Source organism: Antechinus flavipes, chromosome 3 (assembly GCF_016432865.1).
Source record: "Antechinus flavipes isolate AdamAnt ecotype Samford, QLD, Australia chromosome 3, AdamAnt_v2, whole genome shotgun sequence".
NCBI classification, from domain to species: domain Eukaryota; kingdom Metazoa; phylum Chordata; class Mammalia; order Dasyuromorphia; family Dasyuridae; genus Antechinus; species Antechinus flavipes.
The window spans coordinates 453,021,538-453,047,437 of record NC_067400.1 but is presented as its reverse complement, the minus strand read 5'-3'; the positions used below and the strand labels follow the sequence as shown (position 1 = coordinate 453,047,437).

The 25,900-nt window shown below is 34.3% G+C and overlaps 1 protein-coding gene across 2 annotated transcripts in view; it reads left to right on the top strand.

Moving 5' to 3' along the window:
* B3GLCT (beta 3-glucosyltransferase) overlaps window positions 1-25,172 on the top strand; it is a 133,322-nt gene extending 108,150 nt beyond the window's left edge. Inside the window, exons 11-15 of one of the 2 annotated variants that reach the window (XM_051986498.1) lie at window positions 3,713-3,826; window positions 6,635-6,734; window positions 7,929-8,048; window positions 17,049-17,193; window positions 23,514-25,172. In XM_051986498.1, coding sequence (XP_051842458.1) covers window positions 3,713-3,826; window positions 6,635-6,734; window positions 7,929-8,048; window positions 17,049-17,193; window positions 23,514-23,681 — 647 coding nt within the window. In that variant the 3' untranslated portion in view covers window positions 23,682-25,172. The remainder of the gene's footprint in view (window positions 1-3,712; window positions 3,827-6,634; window positions 6,735-7,928; window positions 8,049-17,048; window positions 17,194-23,513) is intronic. The other variant, XM_051986499.1, reaches the window with a different exon arrangement.
* Window positions 25,173-25,900: the final 728 nt, after the last annotated feature.

The window sequence follows — 25,900 nt, the reverse complement described above, 5'->3', positions numbered from 1 at the left end:
ATAAATAAATAAATGCTTTGTTCTCTTTTAGATTAGGAAAAGGTAGATAGCTTTACCACTGAAATTTTGCATCACAGAGTAAAATCCACATCAATCTACTAAAACAAACATTAGGATTTTCCCCTGCCTACTTTTCTCTCTTTGATTGAATAATTTGGTGGGTAGGCAGGTAATGAACAGTATAGTGTATGGGTCTTAAATAGGTATATAAGTAAAGCTTGGGTTACAAGGAACCCAGGTGGAAGACAATTTCCTTGTTAGAAGAAGTAATTAGATTAATAATTGCAGATGAAAGCTAGTTCTTGAGTACTCCCTATGGATTCTGAAGTGGTTGAAGATACAAATTAATTGGAGATGTCACTTTCAATCAGTGGGGCAAAATGATTTTAATCACTTCCATGAAATTTTTTCACTTTAGTGTGTAGTCTTATATAGTATACACACATATATTTATAAAATATACATATATTTACATGTATATCATACCCACATAGAGTATATATATATATATATATATATATACTGTATAAAAAAATATACATGCACGTATATTCCTCTTTGTGGTCCTGGATCTGTCCCATTGAGAAAATGCCAATCATTTTTAAGTAATCAGGCAAATGCAAAGAGACTCAACATCATATATAATTAACATAATAATTTCTTCCTCGGTAGGCCAAAGGCTATCGTTGATTGCAGGGCAGCTATATAGCACATCTGAGGATTATTTCCATATTTGGCTTAAGTCATTTTTGCAGTGAAGCATAGAAGGATAAATATGCCTATTGTATACCTCAGAGTACTGTTTTGCTCCTTTTGTTAAGGAGCCTCTAAATTCACATGGAAGATATATGTAATTTATATAGTTGAGCTTTTTCACAATAGAAGTATTTTTTAACCTTCTTAATTGCTTTTACTTTTAATTATTTTGTTGTAAACTAACCTTTCTGAAGAGGCACTCCCTTTTAATCTGATATCTTGATGTGTGAAATGACAAACACTAGCATGATGTCACTTAATCGTTGAATTTAATCAAGTTAAATTGAATTGATTGAAAGTGAAATCTATAACTGTAAATGGTATTTTTTTCAACATTCAGTCCTTTAGAAATACAGTGATCAGTTAATCTGATGTACAATTCTCTAACCAAGAGCATTAATGATACCTTAATGATACTAATAATAATTGTTCATACCTTTAAAAATTTGGCTAAATTGGGAGAGCTTTTATTTCATGTATTGTAGAAGGAAAATCAATCCTCTTACAGGATATTGCCAGTTTTTAGCCTCTCTGGCATCTAATAATTACTATTTTAAGCAAAAAGAAGGGGCTCTGAGAAAGAGAACTGTCCTGAGATATAGATAACTACTATTTAAAACTCCAGCAGGAAGAATGTAGTTGGATGTAGGAGGAAAGTCAACCTTGATTTTTATTTCAGTTATATTTGAATCTGCTCATTGGTAGAGAATCACCCATCCTGATTAGTTTTCAGAGCAAAAAGGAACTGAAGGCTAAAGGCCAAGGAAAATGAATGCACAATTTGTACACCTTGCAAGAACACATGTTGAAGACTGAGGGAAATTCTTGACTTTTCCTCACAGCTTCTTCCAGTGTTATGCAATGGAGGATATCTTACCCAAGAGTGTGAACATATAGTGACTGCATGCTCCTGAGAGTCCTATTTTATGGTAAGTCATTTTCTTTATTATATGCAAAAATAAGCTGCCAATTCAGTGCCCTGATTAAGATTTTAATTGCACAAGGGTTTGGAAGGTGAGAATAAAATGAAGAATTTTATGGCAACCCTACCTTGAATTTCATTTATATACCTCTTACTAAAGTGAAAACATATGTGTACTATATCTTCTGTGACTATGGAAAAATCATAAGACCATATCTAGTATGAAGATTACTTTAGTATGGGATTAGGATTGATCACTTTAATATATTAATTCATTCATTGATTCAACAAGCATTTTTTAAAAGATTACTATGTGCCAGACACTATGCTAGGAGCTTGAGATACAAAGGCAATTACAAAACAGTCCCTGTCTGCAAGGAGTTTATTTTCCACATTTAAACAAATAAGCAATTGCAAAATATATGCAAAGTATGAAATAATTTGGGGATAGGAGGAGCATTTAAAATAGATGAATTAAGTGAGGTGATATCTGAGATAAGCCTTGAAGGGGATTCAAGAGTTGTTGGGCCCTAAAAATTTCTTGGCAGTTGAATCAATCAGTTGTTGGAGTTAAGAAGGGAGGGATAACATTCTGGTTATGAGAGATGCAAAGCAAAGATATAGGAAATGGAAAATCACATATGGGGCAATAGCCTGACATAAAATGTGAGAGGGAATGATGTGTAATCAGCCTGGAAAAATAAGTCAAAACCAGACTGTGAAGAACTTTAAATGCCAAACAGAGGATCTGCATTTTGTCCCAGAGGTTAGGGAACCCTCTGGAGTGTTTTGAAGAAGGGAGTAACATAATTAGTTTTGTGCTTCAGAAACACCAGTTTGACAGTTATATGGAGAATAAATTCCCAGGAGAGAAACTGGAGGGAAAAGGTAAATCAGTTAGATAGTGTGTGGGGTGGGTGGGGGTGGGGGGAAGTGAGAGAGTGGGGGGAGACAGAAATAGAGCGGGGAAGATAAGAGAGACAGAGACAGAGAGAGGGAAAAATAGAAGGAAAGGCAGAGAGAGAAAGAGAATAAATGAATGAATCAAGGTTACCATGTTGTGAGTAGAAGGAGATGATTGCAAGAGTTGTTGTGAAAGTAAAATCAACAAGATTGGCAACTGATTAAATGGGACGGGAAAAAGGGATAGAAAAGGAAGCTTTGAGAACCACCATGAAATTGCAGATTTGGAGGATGAAAAGGATGGTAGTGTCTTCAACCAGAATAGAGAAGTCAGGAATCAAGACAACTTTTAGGGGGAAAAATAATGAGTTCCATTTTGGAGAGGTTAAGTTTGAGGTACTTATGCAAGAGATGTCCAGCAGGCAGTTGGTGATGTAGCACTGGAACTTAAAAATGGAAAAAAAAAAAAAAAAGATGAGTGCTAGATATGTCCATTTGAGAGTTCACCAATCAAAAGTATTTATTAAATATTTACTATGTGCTAAACACCATGTTAAGCCTTAGATGTACATGGAAAGGCAACAACAAAAATAAGTCTCTGTTCTCTTGCAGTCTGTTGGGGAAAGCAGTATGCAAGCAACTCTGCATAAATAAGATATATACAGACTACTTAAGGATAATCTCTGAAGAAAACACTAAGATTAGCTGAGAATAGCATAATAGTTTTTTTAAGCTGAGCTAAAAATGATGGTTTAAAAAGTAGATTTTAAATTAACATTTTTGTGGGGAAGAAAAAGATTAATTTAAATTTGAGCTTTACATATAACATTGATGTAATTGACTAGGATTTCATATAGGGAAATAAATGCATTCGTCATCATAAAGGCAGAACTTATTGCCCCAAGAGGCTTTGAACATGTTGATCAAGAAGTGGATTTTAATCACGTACTGTCATCCCATTCAATGATAGTTTTTCTCAGGGTAACAAACAAGCTCTTAGTCCTAGGGCATCTTAAGGACAAGTGGCCATCTTACTGCGTTATAGATGTTAAAATTCTGAGTTGCTTCTGCTGCCTACACATTTAGGTATGTTATTGTAATCTCTTTTTCTCTCTAACTTTTCCTCCGCAGTACCTATTGTAAAGCAGACTTGGGAAAGTCAGGCAAGTCTTATTGAATATTACAGTGATTATTCAGAGAGTTCAATTCCAACTATTGATCTGGGAGTGCCGAATACAGAAAGAGGTGAGCACTTAATTTTATTAGTGCTTTTGTAAGAGGTATTTCTTTCCATAAATATGATAATTAAGGCAAATGTTTATTCTCCAAGTAGATTATAATTCCATCTTAAAAATATTTACCTTACACATTTTCCTCTCTTTCCATGACTTCTTTAAGCATTATCTTTACATTTATAGGAGCAGCAAGATGGCACAGTGCATACTATACTGGACTGAGAGTCAGCAAGATTGGAATTCAATTCATTGAATTGATAATTCATTGAATCTGGAGTACAATTCTGGACATTTCAGATACTTACTATGTGACCCTGGACAAATTTTAACCCTCTTTATCTCAGTTATGCATCATATGCATGAGCTGGAGAAAGAAATGGCAAATCACTAGAATATCTTTGCAAAGATAATCCTAATTGCAATCATGAAGAATTGGATGAAGCAATTGAACAGTAATAAATTATATCAACCACAAAGGATTATTCATATATTCCCAATAGTTTTTCTGTAGACCATAACTAATGTAGTTAGAGTACATGAAAATTGTACCTATATAAGACTGAATTTTACTCACACACACATATATGTTTATATGTGTATATTTACACATATGTTTATATCTATGCACATCCACATCATATATATGCACATATATTATGTATATGTTCATATCATGATTGAAAAAAGTAAGATCTTATTAGGCATTCCATTTAGCAGATATTAAACATAGTATATATGGATTGCCACTTTTCAAGACATTAAATTGAACTGCTAGCATTAGCTGTTACTTTGTGAAGTTAACAATTATATTTTCTAAGCCCCAGGGATCATGTTGCTGAAGTTTTAGGGAACCACCACCAGAGGACAGTCTCACTTACCTTGATTCCTTCAGACTTGGTAGCCATTTAGTTCCATAAATTCAATTTGTAGAACATAGACAAAGCCAAACTTCTTAGGCAATTGAACATTTTCTTAGCAATAAAGTCTCACATTACACAGATAATACTTAATAGACACCTGAAACAGGTATAAAAAATTGGAATAATAATTTTTAAAGAAACACAAAGATCTTTGATGAAAATATGAATAGTTAATTTTGTAGAGCTTAATTTTGATGTACTCTGAGCCTTGTTAACAGCCTCATCAATTCTCTTCTTTTTTTCTATGGTCAGAAACCTCCATCATATTCATATTTAACATTGTAACCTTTGAGAATTTCAAGATCCACCTGAGCTCCGAAGCTGCTATCAGCTTTGGCGATGGATAGAGTAGATGTTTGGACTTTTAGTGGCTTGGGAACATTAGTACTTCTTTATTTCCTGAATTTTTCCTGGAAAGCTGTCATGTTTTAGCCTTCTCCTTCCAACTCAGGATGTCTTAGTAGGCACCTAACCTAATGATTTAGCTAGTGCTTTTTATCTAAAGTTACCTTTGACTAATTTGAGAAGTATCAGATAAAATTACACTGAAGGATCTTCAAGCCAACCTTTATCTCTGGATTTTTCCTACTTCCAGTCAGATCAGGGGAAGTAGAAGAAAATAATAAGGTATTTCTTCTTTTTTGTTATACTTATGACCAAAAGTACTATGGCCGTCAGTCAAATCAGTCTCACATTTTCCTTCTAAGGAATCTATATTTTGTAACTCCTATTCCAGGTACTGCTTTTTAGCATGTCAGCAGGGAATCAGTGTTGAAGTTTTGAATATCAGTTAGTTTACTGTAGATATGATGAAAATGTGGTTAATAGTATACCATATAGTTGGTATATAATGTATATATACATATATATGTTGTAAAACCAATTGTGTGTGTGTGTGTGTATATATATATATATATATATATATATATATATAATGATTCCATTTTGGTATATCTATTTTATATTTTTAAAGTAATATATGTTAAAATGATTGAGCTTTCTTTTTTAAACCAGAAAGTTGAATGGCTTGAGTTTCATACATTTTTACCTACTTTCTCTTTCAAAAGTAAATGCACTACAAAGGATTCAAAGGGAATAAAAGAGAAGCTAAGAGTAAAAGAAATGTACAAACTAGATATTCATTTCTTCATTTATCAAACATAGGAACTGCACCAATCTCAGTAATTTTTAGTTTTAGCTCTGCTAATTCTGAATCTCCGTTGAAACGAGTAATATGATTGGTTTGTATTGTTAACCATTTCAAGCTATAATCAGAATTGGTCTGTTTTTGTGTGAGTTGTTTTAACCACATCCAATTGTTTGCGATCCTATTTGTGTTTTCTTGCATAATATACCGGAGTATTTTGCCATTTCCTTCTCCAGTTCATTTTACAGATGACTAAAACTGAGGTAAACAGAACTGACACAACTCAGTGTCTGAGACTGGATTTAAATTTGGGTTCTCTTGACTCCAGGTTCAGCATTTTTTCTCCTATACCATTTAGTTACCCAAAACTGGTCAGTACAATTCAAGAAAACTGGAACTATTTCAAGCTTATTTTGTATCTTTGTATGTGTTATAAAGTCATGTATTAGTCAGGAATGGCTTAGACTAAATGACTTCCAGTATCCCTCTTTGATCCTAATGTAACATTTATCTTTTCATTATAACTTATAACTTAACTAATTGAAATTTAGGCTTTTCGTTAAATAGAAATAGAACCTAGCTCAGTTTACTTTCAAATGTTTACTATTTGTCTCCATTTAGTACATAAGCACTAATACTACAATTTTCATTCACATAACATTTTATATCAGCAGTAACAATTTTGCCTGCTTGACTCTCCCACTTGATATCTGTGGATAATCAATATGTGTTATACTGCTCTTTTTCTTAGGTCATTGTGGAAAGACCTTTGCAATTTTGGAAAGATTTTTGAATCACAGCAGTGATACAACAACTTGGTTAGTGATTGTGGATGATGACACATTAATAAGGTAAGAAGTCATTCTTATCCTTGCATGGATACTGATTCTAGACATACATCCAAAGCTTTAGTTCATATATTTCCCCATCTAATCTTTTCTCTATTCATATTTTCTAGTTTGTGTGTATATATATATAGATATAGATATAGATATTGTGATTAACATTATGATTAATTTTATCCTTAATTTTTATTAAATATTCATATACTCATATTGCCATATAGGCTATTTAAATTTTTTGAAGGTGAAAAATATTTAATTAATAATTTTGTTTTGACTCATTAATCATTTATCAATAAACAACATCCTTATAAAAAGTATCTTTCCATAAAAAGTAAAACAATCTACTACATTGATTAGCACATTTATTATGTATGACCAAGGTTCCCAAAGCAGAACAGTTCCCACAGACAGTTTTTGTTATTGATACCAGAACTATAAGCACACCTCTTACTTGTGATTCCTTGAGGACTGAAATATGTTTAACAAAATTTTAACTGGCAGAATCTATTAGAGCAAAAGCCAAATAAGGAATTGTACCTTTCTTATATGCATAAAAGCTTTTCTCTCTTAAACTCCTCTTTCAATACCCTGAGGTGATGCAGAAATGATCCTAGGTTCTCCAAGGCAAGTTTTGGAAGGTACTGCAAAACTCTAAAAACTTCTAGTTCAGCCCCAGGGATGACCAGTTGTCTTTCAGCTGAGGAACAGACTAGCAAAGTTTGGGGAAATTGTCACCGTAGAAGGAATCAATTGAAAACTGTCTCCTAAATTATCAAGAGGTTTACTGTCTACATTGGTGTAAATAGAGAATACCCACTGCAATGAAATCATAACTCCTTGAAGTACATGAAAGCATTATTATATAATTTCAAAAGCAGCTTGGTCAATTTGAATTTTTATTCAGGGCTTGAGGGAAAGATCTAGTGGAGGTAGCCTTTTAAAATATCTTTAAGAGAGGGGAGGAAAGTTGCAGAGAGTAATATATAGCTATCCCTTATCCTCATAATCCCACTATGATGACCGTTGGTTGATTTCAATCATTTTTAAAATTACCCCTATATGTTTTTTAAATCCAGTTATAATAAAATTTCATATAGCTAGTATACATTACACAGTAGGCCCTAGGAGCCATGAAACATTTATTCAGGAATTGTGTTTGAAAGGAGTAATTGTTAATTATACATGCTTTTGACATTTTAGTATCTCCAGGCTCCGGAACCTCCTTAGCTGTTATGACTCGAGTGAACCAGTGTTTCTAGGAGAGCGTTATGGCTATGGCCTGGGAACTGGAGGATATAGCTACATCACTGGAGGAGGAGGGTAAGTGAATTTTGAAATGCCTCCCAACCTTATGTCTAATACTTATCTGTAATCATTCTGAGTTCTGTCTTCTATGATGTAAATATGTTAATGTTGTGTTAATTATCTGTTTTTGAAAAATAAATGGGTTATTTAGATTAAAAAAAAAAAAACAATTTATGGCATGGAACTCCTCCTATGGAAATGCCCTCTACTTCTGTGACTTGGTAGATAATTCTTAGTGGCCAGATACAAATAGAGGTGAAGTTATTTGCCTAGAATCACAGGTAGAATTGAACCCATGCCTTTCTGACACCATTCCCAGTACTCTTTTTACTACACTATGGATATCTCAAACAAATAAATACATAAATCTTATTTGAGGCACTCAAAGTGAATGTAAATAGCAATCATTTCTGTTTTGACCAGAAAACACGAGGATCTTCCCCTCCCAGCTTTATTTATTTAGATTGTTTTATAGTTTTTTGGAGGGAAGGGGAACAAGGTGAAAGAGTTGATTTTTTTTGCCTCAATTGCTACTTAGCCTGAATCACTGACTGGGTGTTGCTTCAGTCAAACTGAGACCTGTTGAAGACCTTATCTTAAAAAGAGCAAGATCTCCCACTAAATCTGGGGCTATCTCTAGTCCTTATCTATATCTGGCCATTGGATCCAGATGGCTCTGGAGAGGAAAGTAAGACTGGTGACTTTCCTCACTTAAATCCAGTTCACTTACATGTCATGGCATCACCTGTCTTATGTCATGGTCCTTTTCAAGACAAACAAGAACAACAACCTCAAAAAGACTTTGGTCTCATTTTGGCAGGGCTAGCAGGAAGAATAAGGGCAAAGGAAGGGCATATGCATTCATTTAAGTATCTGCTATGTGTTAGACACATAAGTAGCACTTTACAAATATTATCTCATTTGTTCCTCACAATAACACTGTGAAGTGGCTGCTGTTATTATCTCCCTTTTACAGTTGAGACCTCTGAGGAAAATTAAGTAAATTGGCCATAGTCACACGGCTATCAAACAGCCAGGCTGGGTCTTCCTAACTCCAAGCCCAGTACACTTTATCTACTGAACTGTCCACGGTCCTTACAAGGTGTAGATTGCTCTTTTAGGCTACAGAGTTGGGGCCTCTCTCTATTACATATCTGCAGCTGTACTCAGCTTCTTGGAGGACAAGAAAAGAATCTTGATTTGTTTACAAATATAAAACAGTTTTCATCATAAATTCCTAAAAGACTAAGTTTTATGTGAATTTATAAACCACTATCCTGTTCTTCATCCTCTCTATATGCAGAACTCTTTGTCTCACATTGGCTGTAGTATAAAAGTATCCTTGTTCAGCCTGGTTGGAAAGCCTCTTTAATATAATAGATTTTTATGTGATATAGGATTCTGCCTATACTGTTCTTTGATTTCACTGATGTGGATGCACATTCCAATCTGTCCAGGATTTTGTATCCTATGTTGTTTCCATTTCCGCCCATAAATCCTTCTTAGGTTATCTATCCAATGTGCCAAAGGTCTTCTTTTGGGTCTTTAAATATTCTTGATACTGAGTCCCATTACTAGATTTCTAGAGGTCCAAGTGTTCCAAGCCCAGTAAAGGGGACCCAAACTCAGCAGCTAACTCAGCAAGGACATGATTGGACATGATTACACTTTAAGTCCCAGAAACTTGGAATCAAGTAGGTCTTTGTTCGTGGCTTTTGCTGACTAAATTAATACTAAATAAGTAAGCCATAGAGGAAATACCATTTTTTAAAAAGAAAAAATATAATTTGTTTTTTGAAGTTGTAAAATGTTTTCTGCAACTTTAATTCTGTTTTTTGTTTAATTCAGTAGGCATTTTTGTTGTTCAGTTGTTTCAGTCCCATCTGACTCTTTATCACTTCATTTGGGGTTTTCTTGACAAAGATGCTAAAATGGTTTGACATTTATCTCATTTTACAGATGAGGAACTGAGGCAAATAGTTAAGTGACTTGCCTAGGATCACACAGCTATTAAGTGTGTGAGTTGAACTCAGGAAGATGGTTGACTCCAAGCTTGGTGCTATATCCACTGCACCACTTACCTGCCTAAATACATTTCTGGGATTCTTAACCCATTTCTTTCAGTGCCTTTGGGAAAACCACTTCATTAGCCAAAAAATATTTGTTTCTCCTTGATTATGAAGCCCTATTTAGGAACATATATTTCCCTATAGCTCTTTTTAAAAAGCTTTATCTAATGTTTACCCTAATATAACATTTACTATGTGCCAGATACTGTGCTATATGATTTATAGATATTTTCATTTGCTCTTCACAACAATCCTAGGATATAGGTGCTTTGATTGTGGTATTTTACAGAAGAGCAAATTGAAACAAATTGAGATAAGTCCCCGAGGTCATACAGCTAAAAAGTAGATGAGGCTACATTTGAAGTGAAGTCTTTCTGACTCCAGGTCCACTCTGCCACCTAACTATCTGTCTAAAGCTTCCTGATTCTGATTTGTTGCTCAATCGTGTCTAACTCATCATGACCTCATATGAGATTTTCATGGCAAAGTGGAGTGGATTGCCATTTCCTTCTCTGGTGGATTAAGAAATAGAGTTTAAGTGACTAGCCCAGAATCACATAGTTAGTAAGTGTCTAAGGCTGATTTTAAACTCAGGAATATGAGTTTTCCTGACTCCAGGCCTCGTGTTCTATCCATTGTGCCACCTAACTGCCCAAATACTTAAGTTCCTATTTACATATACAGCACTCACCTACAAAAGTAGAAAAAATACAGTGTCTGACTCTAAAGTATCTTACAGTTTAATACAGGAAAAATCAAATTCATGAATAAACTTGATATAAGACAGTGAGATAAGCAGTTAGGTTAAGTGAAATTTGAAGAAGAACAGGTCACTTTTTCCCCAGGAGTCAGGAGAATGGGGACAGTATTCAGAAAAGCTTCCTGGAAGCAGAAACATCTGGATTAAGTCATGAAGGAAGGAAGAGACTTTCCTGATGGGTATGCAGGAATCCCCCAGCCATCAAATGACTTACCTTCTGCAAGAAGCCTTTTCCAGTCTTCAATGCCTTACTTTTGAGATGACTCATTTTAGTAAATTTATACATTTACTTGGACATGGTTGTTTGAAGATTATCTTTCCCATTCAATTGTGAATTCCTTCAGAGCACTATTTTTTGTGGTTGTTGTTTATTTGCTTTATGTCTTTTTTGTATTCTCATCTGCTTAGCATCTAGGAAGCATTTAATATATACTGCTTGACTAACTGACTATAGTAGTGGAAGCAAAGGCAGTGATTTATGAGAGAAGGCAAAGTAACATCTGATGATTGAAAGTAGTGTTCCAGTATAAATATAAGAGGGATGGCAAAAAATAACTTGGGTTTATGAAGCAATTTAGCCAGGATTTCTTGAATTTTGAAAGCTGCACAATTGAATGTTGTTTAGGGCACAATGTACCATTACCATAATGGAGGAATGATTTTTCAATAGCACTTGATTTGCTCCATGTCAAACTTTTCAGTCTGGCATTTGAAGACCTCTGCAGATATGGAGAGTTATAGAACTGTAAGGGACCTTTGTGAAGTATGTAGTCTAATCTCTCATCAGAGATAAAGAGACCAAAACCCAGAGATTAAAAGTAATTGATGTCTTTACCTATTTAAATTACTCTCCAAAATAATCACCAATACCAATTCTCACTTCCCATTAAAAACATTTAAAATGATTTGTTGATGCCTTTTGTTTTTACATTATAGTCATTTATTAATACACCTGCACATGTAAAATATGTGTGCATAGACATACATATATTTGTTAAATGGTGGAACCCTCTATTGTAACAAATTAAAACAGCAAACAAAAATATCCAATTCAGGGAACTAGTCCTATGTTCCACACACTGTCTCTACAGATTCCTAGACTGCCGCCATATGAGCTTTCCATCCCTACCCCTTAGAGGGGAAAGATATGTTTTATTATATGTTATCTGAGATTAGGATTGATTCCTGCATCTCAGTCCAAATTAAATGAGTCTTCGTACTGACCCAATTGTTCATTTTTACCTGCAGGCCTGCTGTTGCTGTCCGGTTTTGTCCTTACTTTCCCTAATATATTTATATACACTTTTAAGGGTCTTTAGAGTCTCAGCTCTAACAGCTTGTGATTTTTTCCCTTTCCAGTGCTCCTCTCTTTGGGAAGCCTTCCCTGTTTCTCTCTAATGCAATGGGATGTTCCCCACCCACCTTTGCTAACTGGGGTAGGAGAAAGAGCTGATCTCAAAGAGAGGAAGAGCTGATTTCAGTTCCACTTATGAGGTATAACTAGCTGTTCAACTTTCAGTCTTAGAGAAATAGTTAGAGCACTGAGACATTATGACAGAAAAAGTGCTGACCAACATTGGTAAAGGGATTTTATTTATGAAATAAATAACTAGCATAATAATAACTAATGAAATAACAAGTTCTATCTCTACCCTTATTCCATGCTCTCTTGTGATGCTGGACACATATTGATTTATTGGCCTAATTCTTATCTAATCCCATGGTATTTAATCTACCTTGACACATTTGGATTTATCTTGTTGATTACTCTCTTTTTTGGAGCTGAGGTATTGAGAGAAGGCAAGTTAATTATGAAACCCAGAAGTTCTGTTGTTAGATTGAGTATGAGTAGGAGGAAAAAGATATAGTCTAGATGGGAAGATGGGAAGATATAGTCTAGATGGGAATATCTCTAGTCAGCTTGTGAGAAACAAAGTCGATCATCTAAGGAAGAAAGGAGGGAAGAGAAGGAACCAACATTTATTAAATGATTATTATGTGCCAGACACTATGCTCGATGTTTTACAATGGCTATCTCATTTTATCTTTTTTTTTTTATATTTTATTTTATTTTATAATGACTTTATATTGACAGAATCCATGCCAGGGTAATTTTTTTTTTTACACCATTATCCCTTGCACTTGCTTCTGTTCTGATTTTTCCCCTCCCTCCCTTCACCCCTCCCCTAGATGGCAAGCAGTCCTATATATGTTCGATATGTTGCAGTATATCCTAGATACAACATATGTTTGCAGAACTGAACAGTTCTCTTGTTGCACAGGGAGAATTGGATTCAGAAGGTAAAAATAACCCGGGAAGAAAAACAAAAATGCAAATAGTTCACATTCCTTTCCCAATGTTCTTTCTTTGGATGTAGCTGCTTCTGTCCATCATTTATCAATTGAAACTGTATCTCATTTTATCTTCACGACCGTAGAAAGTAGGTGTTATTAATATATCCATTTACATTTAAACCTGATGGAAACAAAAATTAAGTAACTTGTTTGAGGTCACAAAACTATAAGTGACTGAAGCTAGATTTTGACTCGGGTCTATCTATTATACTATGGCCTCATGGAATAAGCTCTTGATACCAGAGTCATAATATTTCATTAGAAAATGATAGATAAAATAATTCTTAAAGAACCTCAGAAGTTAGTTCCCAAAGAAATTTTCGTGATACTGATGTGTTCTGCTGGCCTCTCTACTTTGTTGTGGTATTAATTTCCTGGCAAATCTCTGCCTTCTGTTCCAGTTTTTCCCATTTAAAAGCACTAGAAATGTCAAAGAAAATCAAAGTGTTAGACTTCTAGCCTCTAAATATCCTTTAAATATTTAAAAATTGGCTTATAGGTTGGACATATGGTTATTTTGCAGCACAACATAATGGGCAATTTTCTATGTCAAGACAATTGCTTAAAAAACCCATTAATATCATTAACAAAAAGTTTTGTTGCAAGGCCACATGTACTTGGGTCATTTGGATTATTTATGTAGCTAGTGTTCAAAGAATGTAGAAAGAAGTTACAGATTTGCTAACAGTAAAATTCACCTTTGGCTTGTGCTTTACTAAGTCAAAATTTTCAGAATTCACAGAAATACAAATGGATCAAATTATTATTAACGTCTCTTCCATTCCCATATAAAAGGAAATAAAGAAGCAGATGTTGGATTTAGAGGCAGAGCAAAGAAACAAATATTTATTAAGTGCTTACTGTATGCCAGACATTGTGCTAAATTTTTTACTGATACTCTCTTATTTGATTATTGCAACTACCCTGTGTGGCAAATGCTATTATTATCCCTATTTTACAGCTGAGGACATTGAGGCAGACATTGAGATTAAGTAGACCCAAGGACACATAATTAATGGGCATCTGAGGTTATTTTTAAATTCAGTTCTACTTAATTCCAGTTTCAGCACTCTCGCCACTACACCACCTACCTGTAGAAAATCTGTATCAAGTCCTAACTCTACCTCTCACTATCTGGGTGAAGTTAGGCAAATCATTGCTGTTAATTTCTTCATCTTTTAAAATCAAAGGATTGAACTTGATTATGTCCTAGGCTCTGCCAGTTCCAAATCAATTATCACTTAATTTAAAGTTAGTTAACAAACTCTATTCATTCTGTTGACTACCCCTCTGTTCATTGTATACTTTCTTCTTTTGGGGTTTTCATGATATTATCTCTTGTTCTGGCTGTTCTTTCTCATTCTCCTTTCCTAGTTTATCATCCATATCATACTTCTTAATGGTATTTCTTTGTGCTCTCTCTTGCTGATCTCATCAATTTCCAAGGATTCAGTCATCATCTTTGTGCATATGATGATTTCCACATCTCAAACCTATATATCCAGCCCTGGTTTTTATTCTGAAGTCCATTTCCTTATCATCACTTGTCTTATGAGTATTTTTCTTTCTGTGTTCTATTTCCTCAAACTTAACATATCCAAAAAAATTCATTTGGATTTTCCTTATTTCTTCTGTATCTTTTTTTTTTTTTTTCCAACAAGGAAGCTAAAGCCCAGAAATGATAGTGTGTAATTTATTCAGTGACCATATAAGTTGTAAATAGCAGAACTGGGATTACAATCCAGATCCTTAATTTAACTTTTCCAATTCCTTTCAGAATATGAGATTCATAACCTCTGCTTCATCTTTGGTTTATGACTTACCTCCCTCCATATTTCTGCTTACTTGTCAAAACTTGCCATTTCTATCTCCATAACATTGCTTTTTTCCTTACATGACCATTCCCTTAATTTAGGGCTATAACATATGAAGATTAAAAAAATTTTGAGAAATGTAGTTTCTATATAATAATAAGACCACATTTATTAATAAAGAATAGTTATTTGGCCATCTCTCTTAGATCAAAGACCCCCTAATGGCAGTGGGCTCACAGTTTATATGCTCTCTGAAGAGTATATGTTCTTGAGAACTGGCAAACAACTTTGAGTGGTTAAAACAATAGAAGGAAGGCTATATTAAAATGAGGATCTTGGAGTATGTGACTTAAGCCACCCAAATCTTAGTCAAAGAGACATTGATTTCCATATCATCTGTCTGACAAGGGAGGATGCATATTTTCACAGACCTGTCTGAGAAAACACAATTAGCAGACATGTACCTATTAGCTTAACTTTAGAATTTTTTACTGTCTGATTAGATCTTAGCCTGAATAAGTCTTTTTCAAAATTTTAAAATTAGCTTTTTATTTTCAAAATACATGCAAAACTAGTTTTCAACATTGACCCTTGCAAAATCTTGTGTTCCAAATTTTTTCTCCTTCCCTTCTCCCCACCCTTTCTCTGAGACAGCAAGTAATCCAAAATATATTAAACATGTGCAATTCTGATATATGTATTTCTACATTTATCATGTTGCACAAGAAAATCAGATCAAAAAGAAAAAAAAAAAAAAGAAAAAATCCAAACAACAATAAAAAAGTTGAAAATACTATCTTGTGATCCATATTCAGTCTCCAGTCCTCTTTCTGGATGCAGATCAGAAGTCTATTGGAATTGCTTTGAATCACATTATTGTTGAAAAGAACCACAATTGATCATCACATAATCTTGTTGCTGTGTGCAGTGTTTTCTTGATTCTGCTCATTTCACTTACCATCAGTTCATGTAAGTCTCTCCAGGCCTTGGATAAGTCTTATAGAGAGATTTCTTAGACTGGTTGATTTCTGGATGATAAATAGAAAAGGGGATAAACTTATGAAGACATTCAAAATCATATTATGAGGAGGATCAACTGAAAGAACTGAGGCTATTAAATCTAAAGAAGAAAAGATTAAGGGGGCACATGATTGCTTTCTTTTGACACTTCCATGTTTAAGTAGGGCAACCAAGGGGAAGAGAGATTAGCCTTATGTTATTTGGTCCACAAAAGGGACACTTAAGATCTCTGAGTTAAAATTAAAAGGAACATGATTTTAACTCAACTTGAAAAGAAATTAAGGCCCCCACCCTAAGTTTGCAGGGGTAATTCATACTGAATTACCTTTTACTGAATATATTTAAACAAAGTGAATAGTCATGTTCCAGAGGAATGTAAATAGAATTCCTACCTTAGGTGGGTGATTGGACTAAATGACCACCAAAGACTTTTGCAATTCTTAAGATTCTATACTTCTCTAAAATCTGTTTTCCTTATTGTTAATAAGGAGCTTCTGGATCAAGTTCTCTGGGATCTTTTAGCTGGGTAGCCCCTCTGAGTCATTCATATCCTATAACAATTAGGAATGTTTCCAAGATGTAGAGGCTTGTGTATTATCCAGTAAGAACCCTAATATATATTGTCATGGAGAGTTCTAATACCAGGGAGTGTTTTAATTTTCCAATTGATGATTTGGAAAAGATAGAATATGAGGTAGCATATTTTTGCCAAGAAGTTAGAAGAGAAATGTATAAATAAGTAGAAATTTACCCACAAGGAAAACATCTGTTTCAAGTTTAAAATATTTATTCAAGTGTTGATATTTGACAAAAAGCTCAACAACAATTTCTTTCATACAAAGTAATTATGAAGTGGCCTCTGAGCCAGAAAAATTACTTTTTTATCATAATCAAAAAATGTATTTCTATTGAACCAGATTTCACTATTCAAGCAAATGGTCTTTGAAGTTTCCTCTGCTTTTTTTTTTTTTTTTTTTTTTTTTTGTCTGTCTGTTAGTATGGTCTTTAGCAGAGAAGCAGTCCAGAGGCTTTTGGATAGTAAGTGCCGATGTTACAGCAATGATGCCCCAGATGACATGGTCCTTGGCATGTGTTTCAGTGGTCTGGGAATCCCAGTGACCCACAGCCCTTTGTTTCATCAGGTGAGAGAATTATTTTTCATACTACTTTAAAAATAAAAGGATTTCTTCTCCTTAGAGGAGTCTATTTCCCTTTCCTCACCATTTCTTCGAGTAGTTTTGAGAACTAGGCATCCAGGTTCCAGATGGGCATCCCATCGAGGCCTGTTTGAAAGGGATAAGAGTAGGGGGAGCTATTGTGACAAAGACATTACAAAGGTGGGATTAAAAACATCTGAACAAATATCTCTCCCACATCAGGGACGAGGGAAAACCTGCCTCTTCCCATATTGTTGGACATTTTTAACAACAACAAAAAAAAGATGGGATATCCTGAGCAAATCTAATAGCATCCCTCTGGCTTGAGTTTAATTCTTTTTCATAGTTTATTTTTGTTCTGAATTTAACAAATACCAAATGAAATGGTTATTTCTATATACATAGTAAAATTATATATGAGACTGTAGATCTCTGTTATGTAGAGCTTGCTTCTCTTTTAAAGCATATAATAAATTTAACTTGCAGCTTTCAAAGTTGTTGAATTTAATTTTGCCTGCATATATAACTTTGCCTTTTTTTTTCTAGTGTTATCATTATCAGTTTTGTAGATTTTTTTGGTTGGGTTTTCATCCTTTTTACTCTTATTCCCTGTAGTCTGTTAAACTTCAACATTGTGTTCCGTGTAATGCATCTTCGGGGGAGAAAAGAAGGATAAGCAATAGCGATTTTTGCAAGGTGTATCAGCGTCATATTTGTGTCATTATTATAATCTTTGGGGAAATATATTCCTCCTGTGCCATTTTTAGTAGTCTCTTGAGTATTAGGTCTATGAATGTGTTTATGTTTCCAAAATGAAATCTTTGTGCTACACTTTGATTAATAATAACAGTGCCTTCAACACCTATGATATGTATGGCAGCTCAGGACTTGAAAAATCTAAATGTATGTTTACTTTAGATGCCATAGCAAGCATTGAAATGGCATTTAAATCCCAATTTTAGATCCAACTGGATTTATATTTTATGTTACTGCCAAGCAGCAATTGCTACCCCTAGTGATATAAAAATTCAACTATGACAGGTATAGCAGTGGAGAAGAGAACCCTAGTGAGGCAGAGAAAGCATTTGCATCATTGAATGAGGCAGACATCCCTTTAACAAGCCTAAGTGCTGTAAAGAAGGATAAAAATAGCTCTCTAATGATCAGCTTAGGAAATCCTCCTTGACAAAAGGGCATTTTTTTCTGTTCTTTTAAAATTGTGTCTGATCTCACCCATTCTAAACCTTAGACATAAGAGGTTATAAAGACCCAGAAAAGTAGACGAGATTCTTTATTTATTGGATCTCAAGTGAAAACTGAAAAAATTATTAAAATTTGGAGTAGAAGAGATGTAATCCATCACTACATTAACATGAAAGTTCTTAGATGTGGGCAGTAGCCTTGGCTATCTAGGGAAAAACTTGCCTTATAAAAGAAAAAAAAAAAGGGAAAGAAAGATATTAGAATAGAGAATAGAAGAGAGAATACTGTGAGTATCACAGGAAAAATCAGACAGGGATCATATATCCTGCTCTCCTATTCTTGCCAACAAGAGAAAAAAAAAAAAATCTGTTCTTTGGGCATAAATTCTAGGGAAGATATTTTAGAGGAATTCATTTTTTACTTTCCCATTCTTAAAAACTCCTGATTTATGTTCCATAGGCAATATATTTTAAGCCTTTTCCAAGACTGAAAATTATAAACAGAGTCTAGAATTCCTAACAAGTTTTCTTTTATCTTGTAATGTTTAAAGGATCTCCTAGAAAGTTTTACATAAATTTGAAAACTGATTTTTTTTTTTAAATTTGCAAAATAAGTCTGGCATAATGGAAAAAAAAAACCAAGCTGAGAATCAGGAAACATGGGTTCTCATTCCAAGCTCTGGTGCTTATTCCCTAAGTGATTTAAGGATAAATCATTTCACTCCCCTGGAACTCAGTTTCCTCATTTGTAATTTAAAAGAATTGACCTTGATGTCTACAAAGGGACATACCAGTGACAGGTGTCTGCTTTGAGACAGAAAGATAAACATCTGTAATTATATATTGATTTATTGACAAATTTAACATTAATGTTCAGCCTCAGACTCCTCTACTTGGCTGATTTTCGACAGATTATCTATTTAAGGGAATGGGTTGTGATGGAATCCTAATTCTAGAAATCTCTTTACATCCAGAGTTCTTTAAAATAAAAAAAAAATCTGTAAAATAAGGACTTTGGCATTGGCAAAGTGGCACATTGATAACAATTATAACTGGCATTTCTAAGATGGTTATCACATGTGGTCCTTCTAACAACTCTGAGGAAGGTGTTATTATTAACCTCCTTTTACAGATGAGGAAACTGAGAATTAAAGTTAGCAGAGTGACTTGCCCATGGTTGAACAGCTAATAAGTATCCAAAGCAGGTTTGAAATCAGCTAGTGAAAAAAATCCTAGATTTAGAGTTGGAAAATCTCCATTAGAATCCCCACTCTGTTAATTTTTACATGTGTGACTCTAAGTAAATCACTTAATCCCTGTGGACCTGGTTTCCTCATCTGCAAAATGGAGGTGGCCTTCCATCCAAGTCCTATGATCTATCTGGATGATTTCTAATAGCTCACATTTCTATGATGTTTTAAGATTTTTGAAGCACAACACTGTGGGCTAAGATACCACAAGTAGCAGATGACAAGGCTGAAGTTCATAATGGTTGTAACTTGCCCAAGATCTTCACAGTAATATTTGTCTTTACATTCTTTGAGTTCAGGTCAAGGGAAGAACAGAACAGCATCTTTTTATTTTGTACAATTCAGGGTGTAACCAACTCTTAGAAGAGACGTTCTTAATGTGGCGTCCATGAACTTAAAAATATACATATGCATATGAATATATATGTATGTTTTCAAAAGCATATTTCAATATTATTAGCTCCCAATTTAATCCTATGTATTGTATTTTATGCATTTCAGTAACATTGTTCTGAGAAAGGATCCACAGACTTTATTAGATTGCCCACAGAGGTATTTATGTAAAATAAGATTAAGAAACCCTATGTTAAAATTACAAAGTTCATATTTCACCCTGACTTATATTCTCCTGACTACAGTTTAGGCATGAATTCCTTTGTTTATATTTAGTGAAGTTGGAAAACAAGTAGTCAGTATTCTCCATACATCTGTTCAATGTGTTCTATTTTCTCATCCTCAAATGGGAACCTATGAGGGGTGTCTTGTGTCTTTCTTGGTATTTTAAATACATTTATTCCTTTACAAGACTCCTGGATATTTAACACACACTTTTCTGAATGGATTTCACTTTCCATAAGCTTCATCTTGTTCTTTTGCCGTACCTCATTTATTGAAAATGATTAGCACATGTTTGTGCTTAATAAACTAGTTCTCCCAATATGATTTCCTGAGACTGTCAGACCCTTTTATAATCTATATTAACAGAGTGAAATTGTGAGTGTTTGTTATTATTTCCTGTTAGCTGTGTTAGTAATGTGAATAGTTCATTTTTAGCCATGCAGAATATGTGAGGATTTACCTCTCTTGCTCTCAAGTCTCCTTTCTGGGACCATTGTGAAATCAGCTGAGGACTGAATTGTGAGTGAAAAAAAATCCAACCATATGTCTCCCCTGGCTTTTCCTTTCCTTCCTTCCTGCTAGTTAAGCCTTAGAGAATCCTACAAATAAACATCAAAAGATTTATGATTGCCCTTAAGTATCATTAAAAAAAAAAGTTAATTATAATAGATAGTAGCATATATGTATGTGTGTATATATGTATATATTTTCTGGCTTACCCTTTTCCAGTACAGCTCCTTTCTAGTTATTTACTTGTTCAAGGATTAAAACTTTTAAAGCCAAGGATGCCTAGCTATTTAAGATTTTTAGTTGAGCCCTGGCTCAGGGAACTTTTTCTATTTTGCAGCTGGCTAGTTTGCAACTGGCTAAGGGACTCCAGCCTGAAGTGTTCTTGGTGACATTTATGTATGAATAAATGAATAAAAATCATTTTTTATTAAGGCCTCACTTAGATGCTATGTACAAAACACTGTGCACTGGAGGATACAAATAGGAAAAAAATAAGATAGCACTCAGCTAGTAGAGTGAAGTATATCCTTTTCAGGATTACCAACTCCTTGTTTTATAGATCTTTTAAAAATAAATGAATGAACTAATAAAGGCAAAAGGCATTTATTATGTGCAAAGCATAGAGAATAAGATAATACTTGCTTACAAGGAGTTCACATTATAATGATAGGGACAATACATATGGAGGGTCTCAGCTACAAGTCAGATTGAAAGGTTCCATAGTTGTTGGGGTGCAGTAGTAAAGCAGATGGCAAAGTTTCTTCATTATTTTCATTGTCAATGATAAAGTCATGTCAGTTATTAATGTTGAATCATTTGACAATGACAAGGACTTTAAAAGAGAAACTATATGCTTTGGATATAAGAGAGATGGATGAGATATTTTTCCCCAGGCCATTTTTTAGGATTATTCAGTTATAATCTATTTATGAGAATAAGTATTTATTTTAAGTGTTAACATCTCATTTGGTTTTTCATAACAATCCAGTAAAGTAGGTCCTATTATTATTCGCATTATGCAATAGAGGAAACTGAGTAAGAGATTAAATGATTTGCTGGAGATACACCACTAGTAAGTGTCTGGGGCCAGATTTGAACTTGGTTCTTCTTGACTCCTGGCCCAGTTCTCTGTTTATCATAGTGTCACCTAGCTATCTCTAAATAAGTGGTATATGGGTAAGAAATAGGATATCATTCTCTTTATATCAGAGGCTGTACTTTTAAACACTAGATCTGTTACTAATTCATTATGCAGTAATTCATCTCACTTTGTCATTCATGGTGGAGCCAGTCTGGAAGGCAAGAATTCCCATTAGAAGGAAAGTTCCTTGAATATAGGGATTGTTTTGTTTTGTTTTTTTTCATCCTTGTATTTATATAATATAGACTACAGACATTTGCATAGGAGACTAATCGGTCTTAGGAGTGAAACTATACATTCTGTTTCTTCAGTGGTGAGTTGGGGTTGGGGAAGGGGAGGGATTAGCGGAAGGGGAAGAGTACAACTTTGGCTTACTTTGCTTTTTCTGTGAGTGGGTCTTAGAATAACACCTCTTTGGTTTTGAACCATGGGCTTATTATATTTGAACAAATCATATAACTTCTTTCTGTCTCAGTTTCTTCATTTGTAAAATGGGCACCTTACAGAGTTGTTATGAGCTTCAAATTGTGAACAACACATTTAAAGTGCTTTTTAAACCTTAAAGAGCTATATAAAGTTTGGCTATTATATATATACATATATATGCTTATTGATTGATTCTTGGATCCTTAATGTTTGAAGGGATGGCTTTGAATGTAGTTCACATATGCTGTGTGTTCCCAAAAGAGAATGGGATTGGTGTTGGGAAGGAAAATGAGGAGTCTATCTGGGTAGCCACTGTCTATTTTCTTCATCATAAGCTTTGCTGTAGCTTCTAATTATAAATTTCCTATCCTTGAGGGACGCCATTTAACTGGAGAAACAATATTGAATGACTCCTTGGTTCTCCAGTCTATACCCAGATGTGCAAGGGATTAAGAAGCCACCAAGAATCTTTGCAAAAGGACTTGATGGATATTTACCATAACACTGCTTTATGGTCCACATGAACTGGTGAAATCTCAATTTTAACCATCATAGATTTTGCTAGATAGAACAAAGGGATTGAGGATGTAAAACTCTAAACATCATAAAAAGAAACTAAAACCATATGCTGCTTTTTTTTCCCCCGCCAGGCAAAACGACTATCTTTCCCTCCATAAATCATCTGAATTCTTAAAATGTCATTTAAATTGTTAATTTACTTTATGTAGTCCTCTGAGGAGAGGTTGAGGTTAGGGTCAGAGTATTCTTTTTATTATTAAAACTAGATGATATAGATACCTATATTGATATTATATATCTATTTCAGTGCTATAGATATTTATATATATATAATGTATATATGAATAATGTATATATATATATATACACACACACACACACACACACACACACACACACACACACACACACACACACATATATATTTAAGTGCCAGGATAGGAAAAAGAGGATGAGAAAGAAGTCCCATAGGCAGAGATAAAAGGTAGAGGAAAAATGATAATAAAGACTCCAGCACTGATTTTAGACATATGCAACTACTAGTAAAGTATTGAGATTATAAAGCATTCTTCTGCAGATATGATTATGGAACCAAAAGCCTCCATGGGGGAAAGAAGTAATTGTCTCTTTTTCTTCCAGGCTCGACCAGTTGATTACCCAAAGGACTACCTTTCTCACCAAGTTCCCATCTCATTTCACAAACACTGGAACATTGATCCAATAAAGGCATATTTCACCTGGCTGGCACCTAGTGGGGAAGATGTCACCAGTGGCAGGAAGCAGACACTTCATAAAGAAGAGTTATAGGCATCTTGTGTTGGTGGGGAAGATGCTCATGGTGGTAGATTTGGAAGCTCTGGACATTCTTGTACTATGTTGTGCTTATACTGTTTAATTGTGCCATGTTGCATAGGAGACTAATCGGTCTTAGGAGTTGAAACTATACATTCTGTTTCTTCAGTGGTGGGTTGGGGTGGGGAAAGGGGAGGGATTAGCGGAAGGGGAAGAATCCAACTTTGGCTTACTTTGCTTTTTCTGTGAGTGGATCTTAGAATAACACCCCTTTGGTTTTGAACCATGGGCTTATTATATTACATCATATTTAACAGGTATTTTAAAGCCATGATGAGATATCTTCAATAATTTATTTTAGGAAAAATAGAACACTTTTTTTCCTTTACAGTGCAACATATCTTACAACAAGGGGTAATTACTTGCTTAAAATAATATGCAAAGAAGAATGAAGTGCTTTGGCACAAAAGTTGGTAGGAACCTATTCCAATTTTAACTTCTGGTTTTTAAATCTACTGATGATAATAAATACTCCCTGGGAAAGGAATAGGAATGCCATTGTTGATTATGAATGCTCATAAATTACTGACTTATAGAAACCTCTGTGGATGGTTAAGACTCATATGGATCTGTGGTTTCGCCGATTTGAGAATTCTGTCCCATGGTGCAGATTGTTTCTGCCAATCCCATGGAACTCTTAACCACGTCCTCCCAAAAGTTTGCCACAGGGACTCCATTCAGTGTCCGGAGTACATACTTGCTTCTCCTGATATAGGAGAATACCTGTGGAGAGTCCTGAATGAGAATACCTGTGGAGAGTTCTGAATGTCCATCCATCCCTTGTTTTTGCTAGGTACTCTTTATTTTTTACTTTTTACTTGTACATTTTTTTAATTCTGTGCCTGGATAGAAAGGGTTTTCTAATTACTTGTTTAAACTCTAGAAATTAGTGTAAAATCCTGAAGTTCTGTCTTTATAGTCCACATATAATCTCAGAGTGGACTCAGTGCTACCAAATAATAGTGCCCATCTATAGCTAAAAATAAGAATAGAGCATTAGAGTATTTTACCTGTGTGGATAAGCTGTAATGTAAGTCCCAGGAAGTGAACTGAATTTGAATGTTCTGAACCTGCTATCACAGTAATTTTTTGGGTTTTCCTGAATGTTACTTCATAGTTCTGTCTTGACTCATTGTAAAATACCATACCTTAACACAGGTGGACAGTGAGAGCATTGAGTAGTTTTCTTGGACTCTTAAGGAATGTATATTGAACATGATGTTTGAAGCTACTTTCATTTTTAAATCTTATCCAAATGATACCTTAGTAATATAATACATCCATGTAAAGAATATTATATATTTTAAATCATTTTTGTTTTTTCTATGTATAATTCAGTTTTGTAAAGATATTTGTATAAAATCTGACTTTAGTATTCTAAACTAATTTTTGTAAAGTAAAATATTTTTTTCTTTTTGTAAAAAAAATAAAAAAGACAAATGGACATGCTCTGCTCTAACTTTACTGGCTATACTTTTGTAACCAAGGTTACTTATAACCAAGGTTTTGAAGCCATATTGTTGAATTAATGTTTTTTAAACTGGTGTTTTGCATATTTTTCCTTAGTTCAGCATTTTACTTATTTTCAAATGAATCCAAATTCCAAATCAGGGACTACTGAGGTTGATTAATGACAGAGCTTTGTGCCCATTTTTGTGACTGCTGTTTTGAAGAGACATTCTTCATCTGTGTGTGTGTGTGTGTGTTTGTGTGTGTGTGTGTGCGTGTGTGTGCGTGCGTGTGTGTGTGCGTGTGTGTGTGTGCATGCCAAGAGCCCCTTAGGTAGTCTGGTAAAACCTAGGAACTTCTCAGAATGTCTTTAAATGCATAAAATGAAATCTATATGGTTACAAAGGTAACCAGTTGTATTAAAATAAAATTATCAAAAATATGTTTTAAATCAAGTTTATGGACTTCAGGTTATTAAAAACTGCTTTAGAACATTAAAATATGAATGATCATTTGTGAACAGTCAAAATAATGTGCCAGGAGATGTCAATAGAGTTATCATGATAATTGAGGTTATCATGCTTTAGAAAAATGTGAATTCTGCCAGGCTACTATTATCATTATCATTAATATTAACAATAGAGAGAGCTCTTTAGTCCATTTTCCATTGACTAACTGACGCCATGGGACTAGGCTCTTGAGAGCTAAGTTAACTTCCAACAACA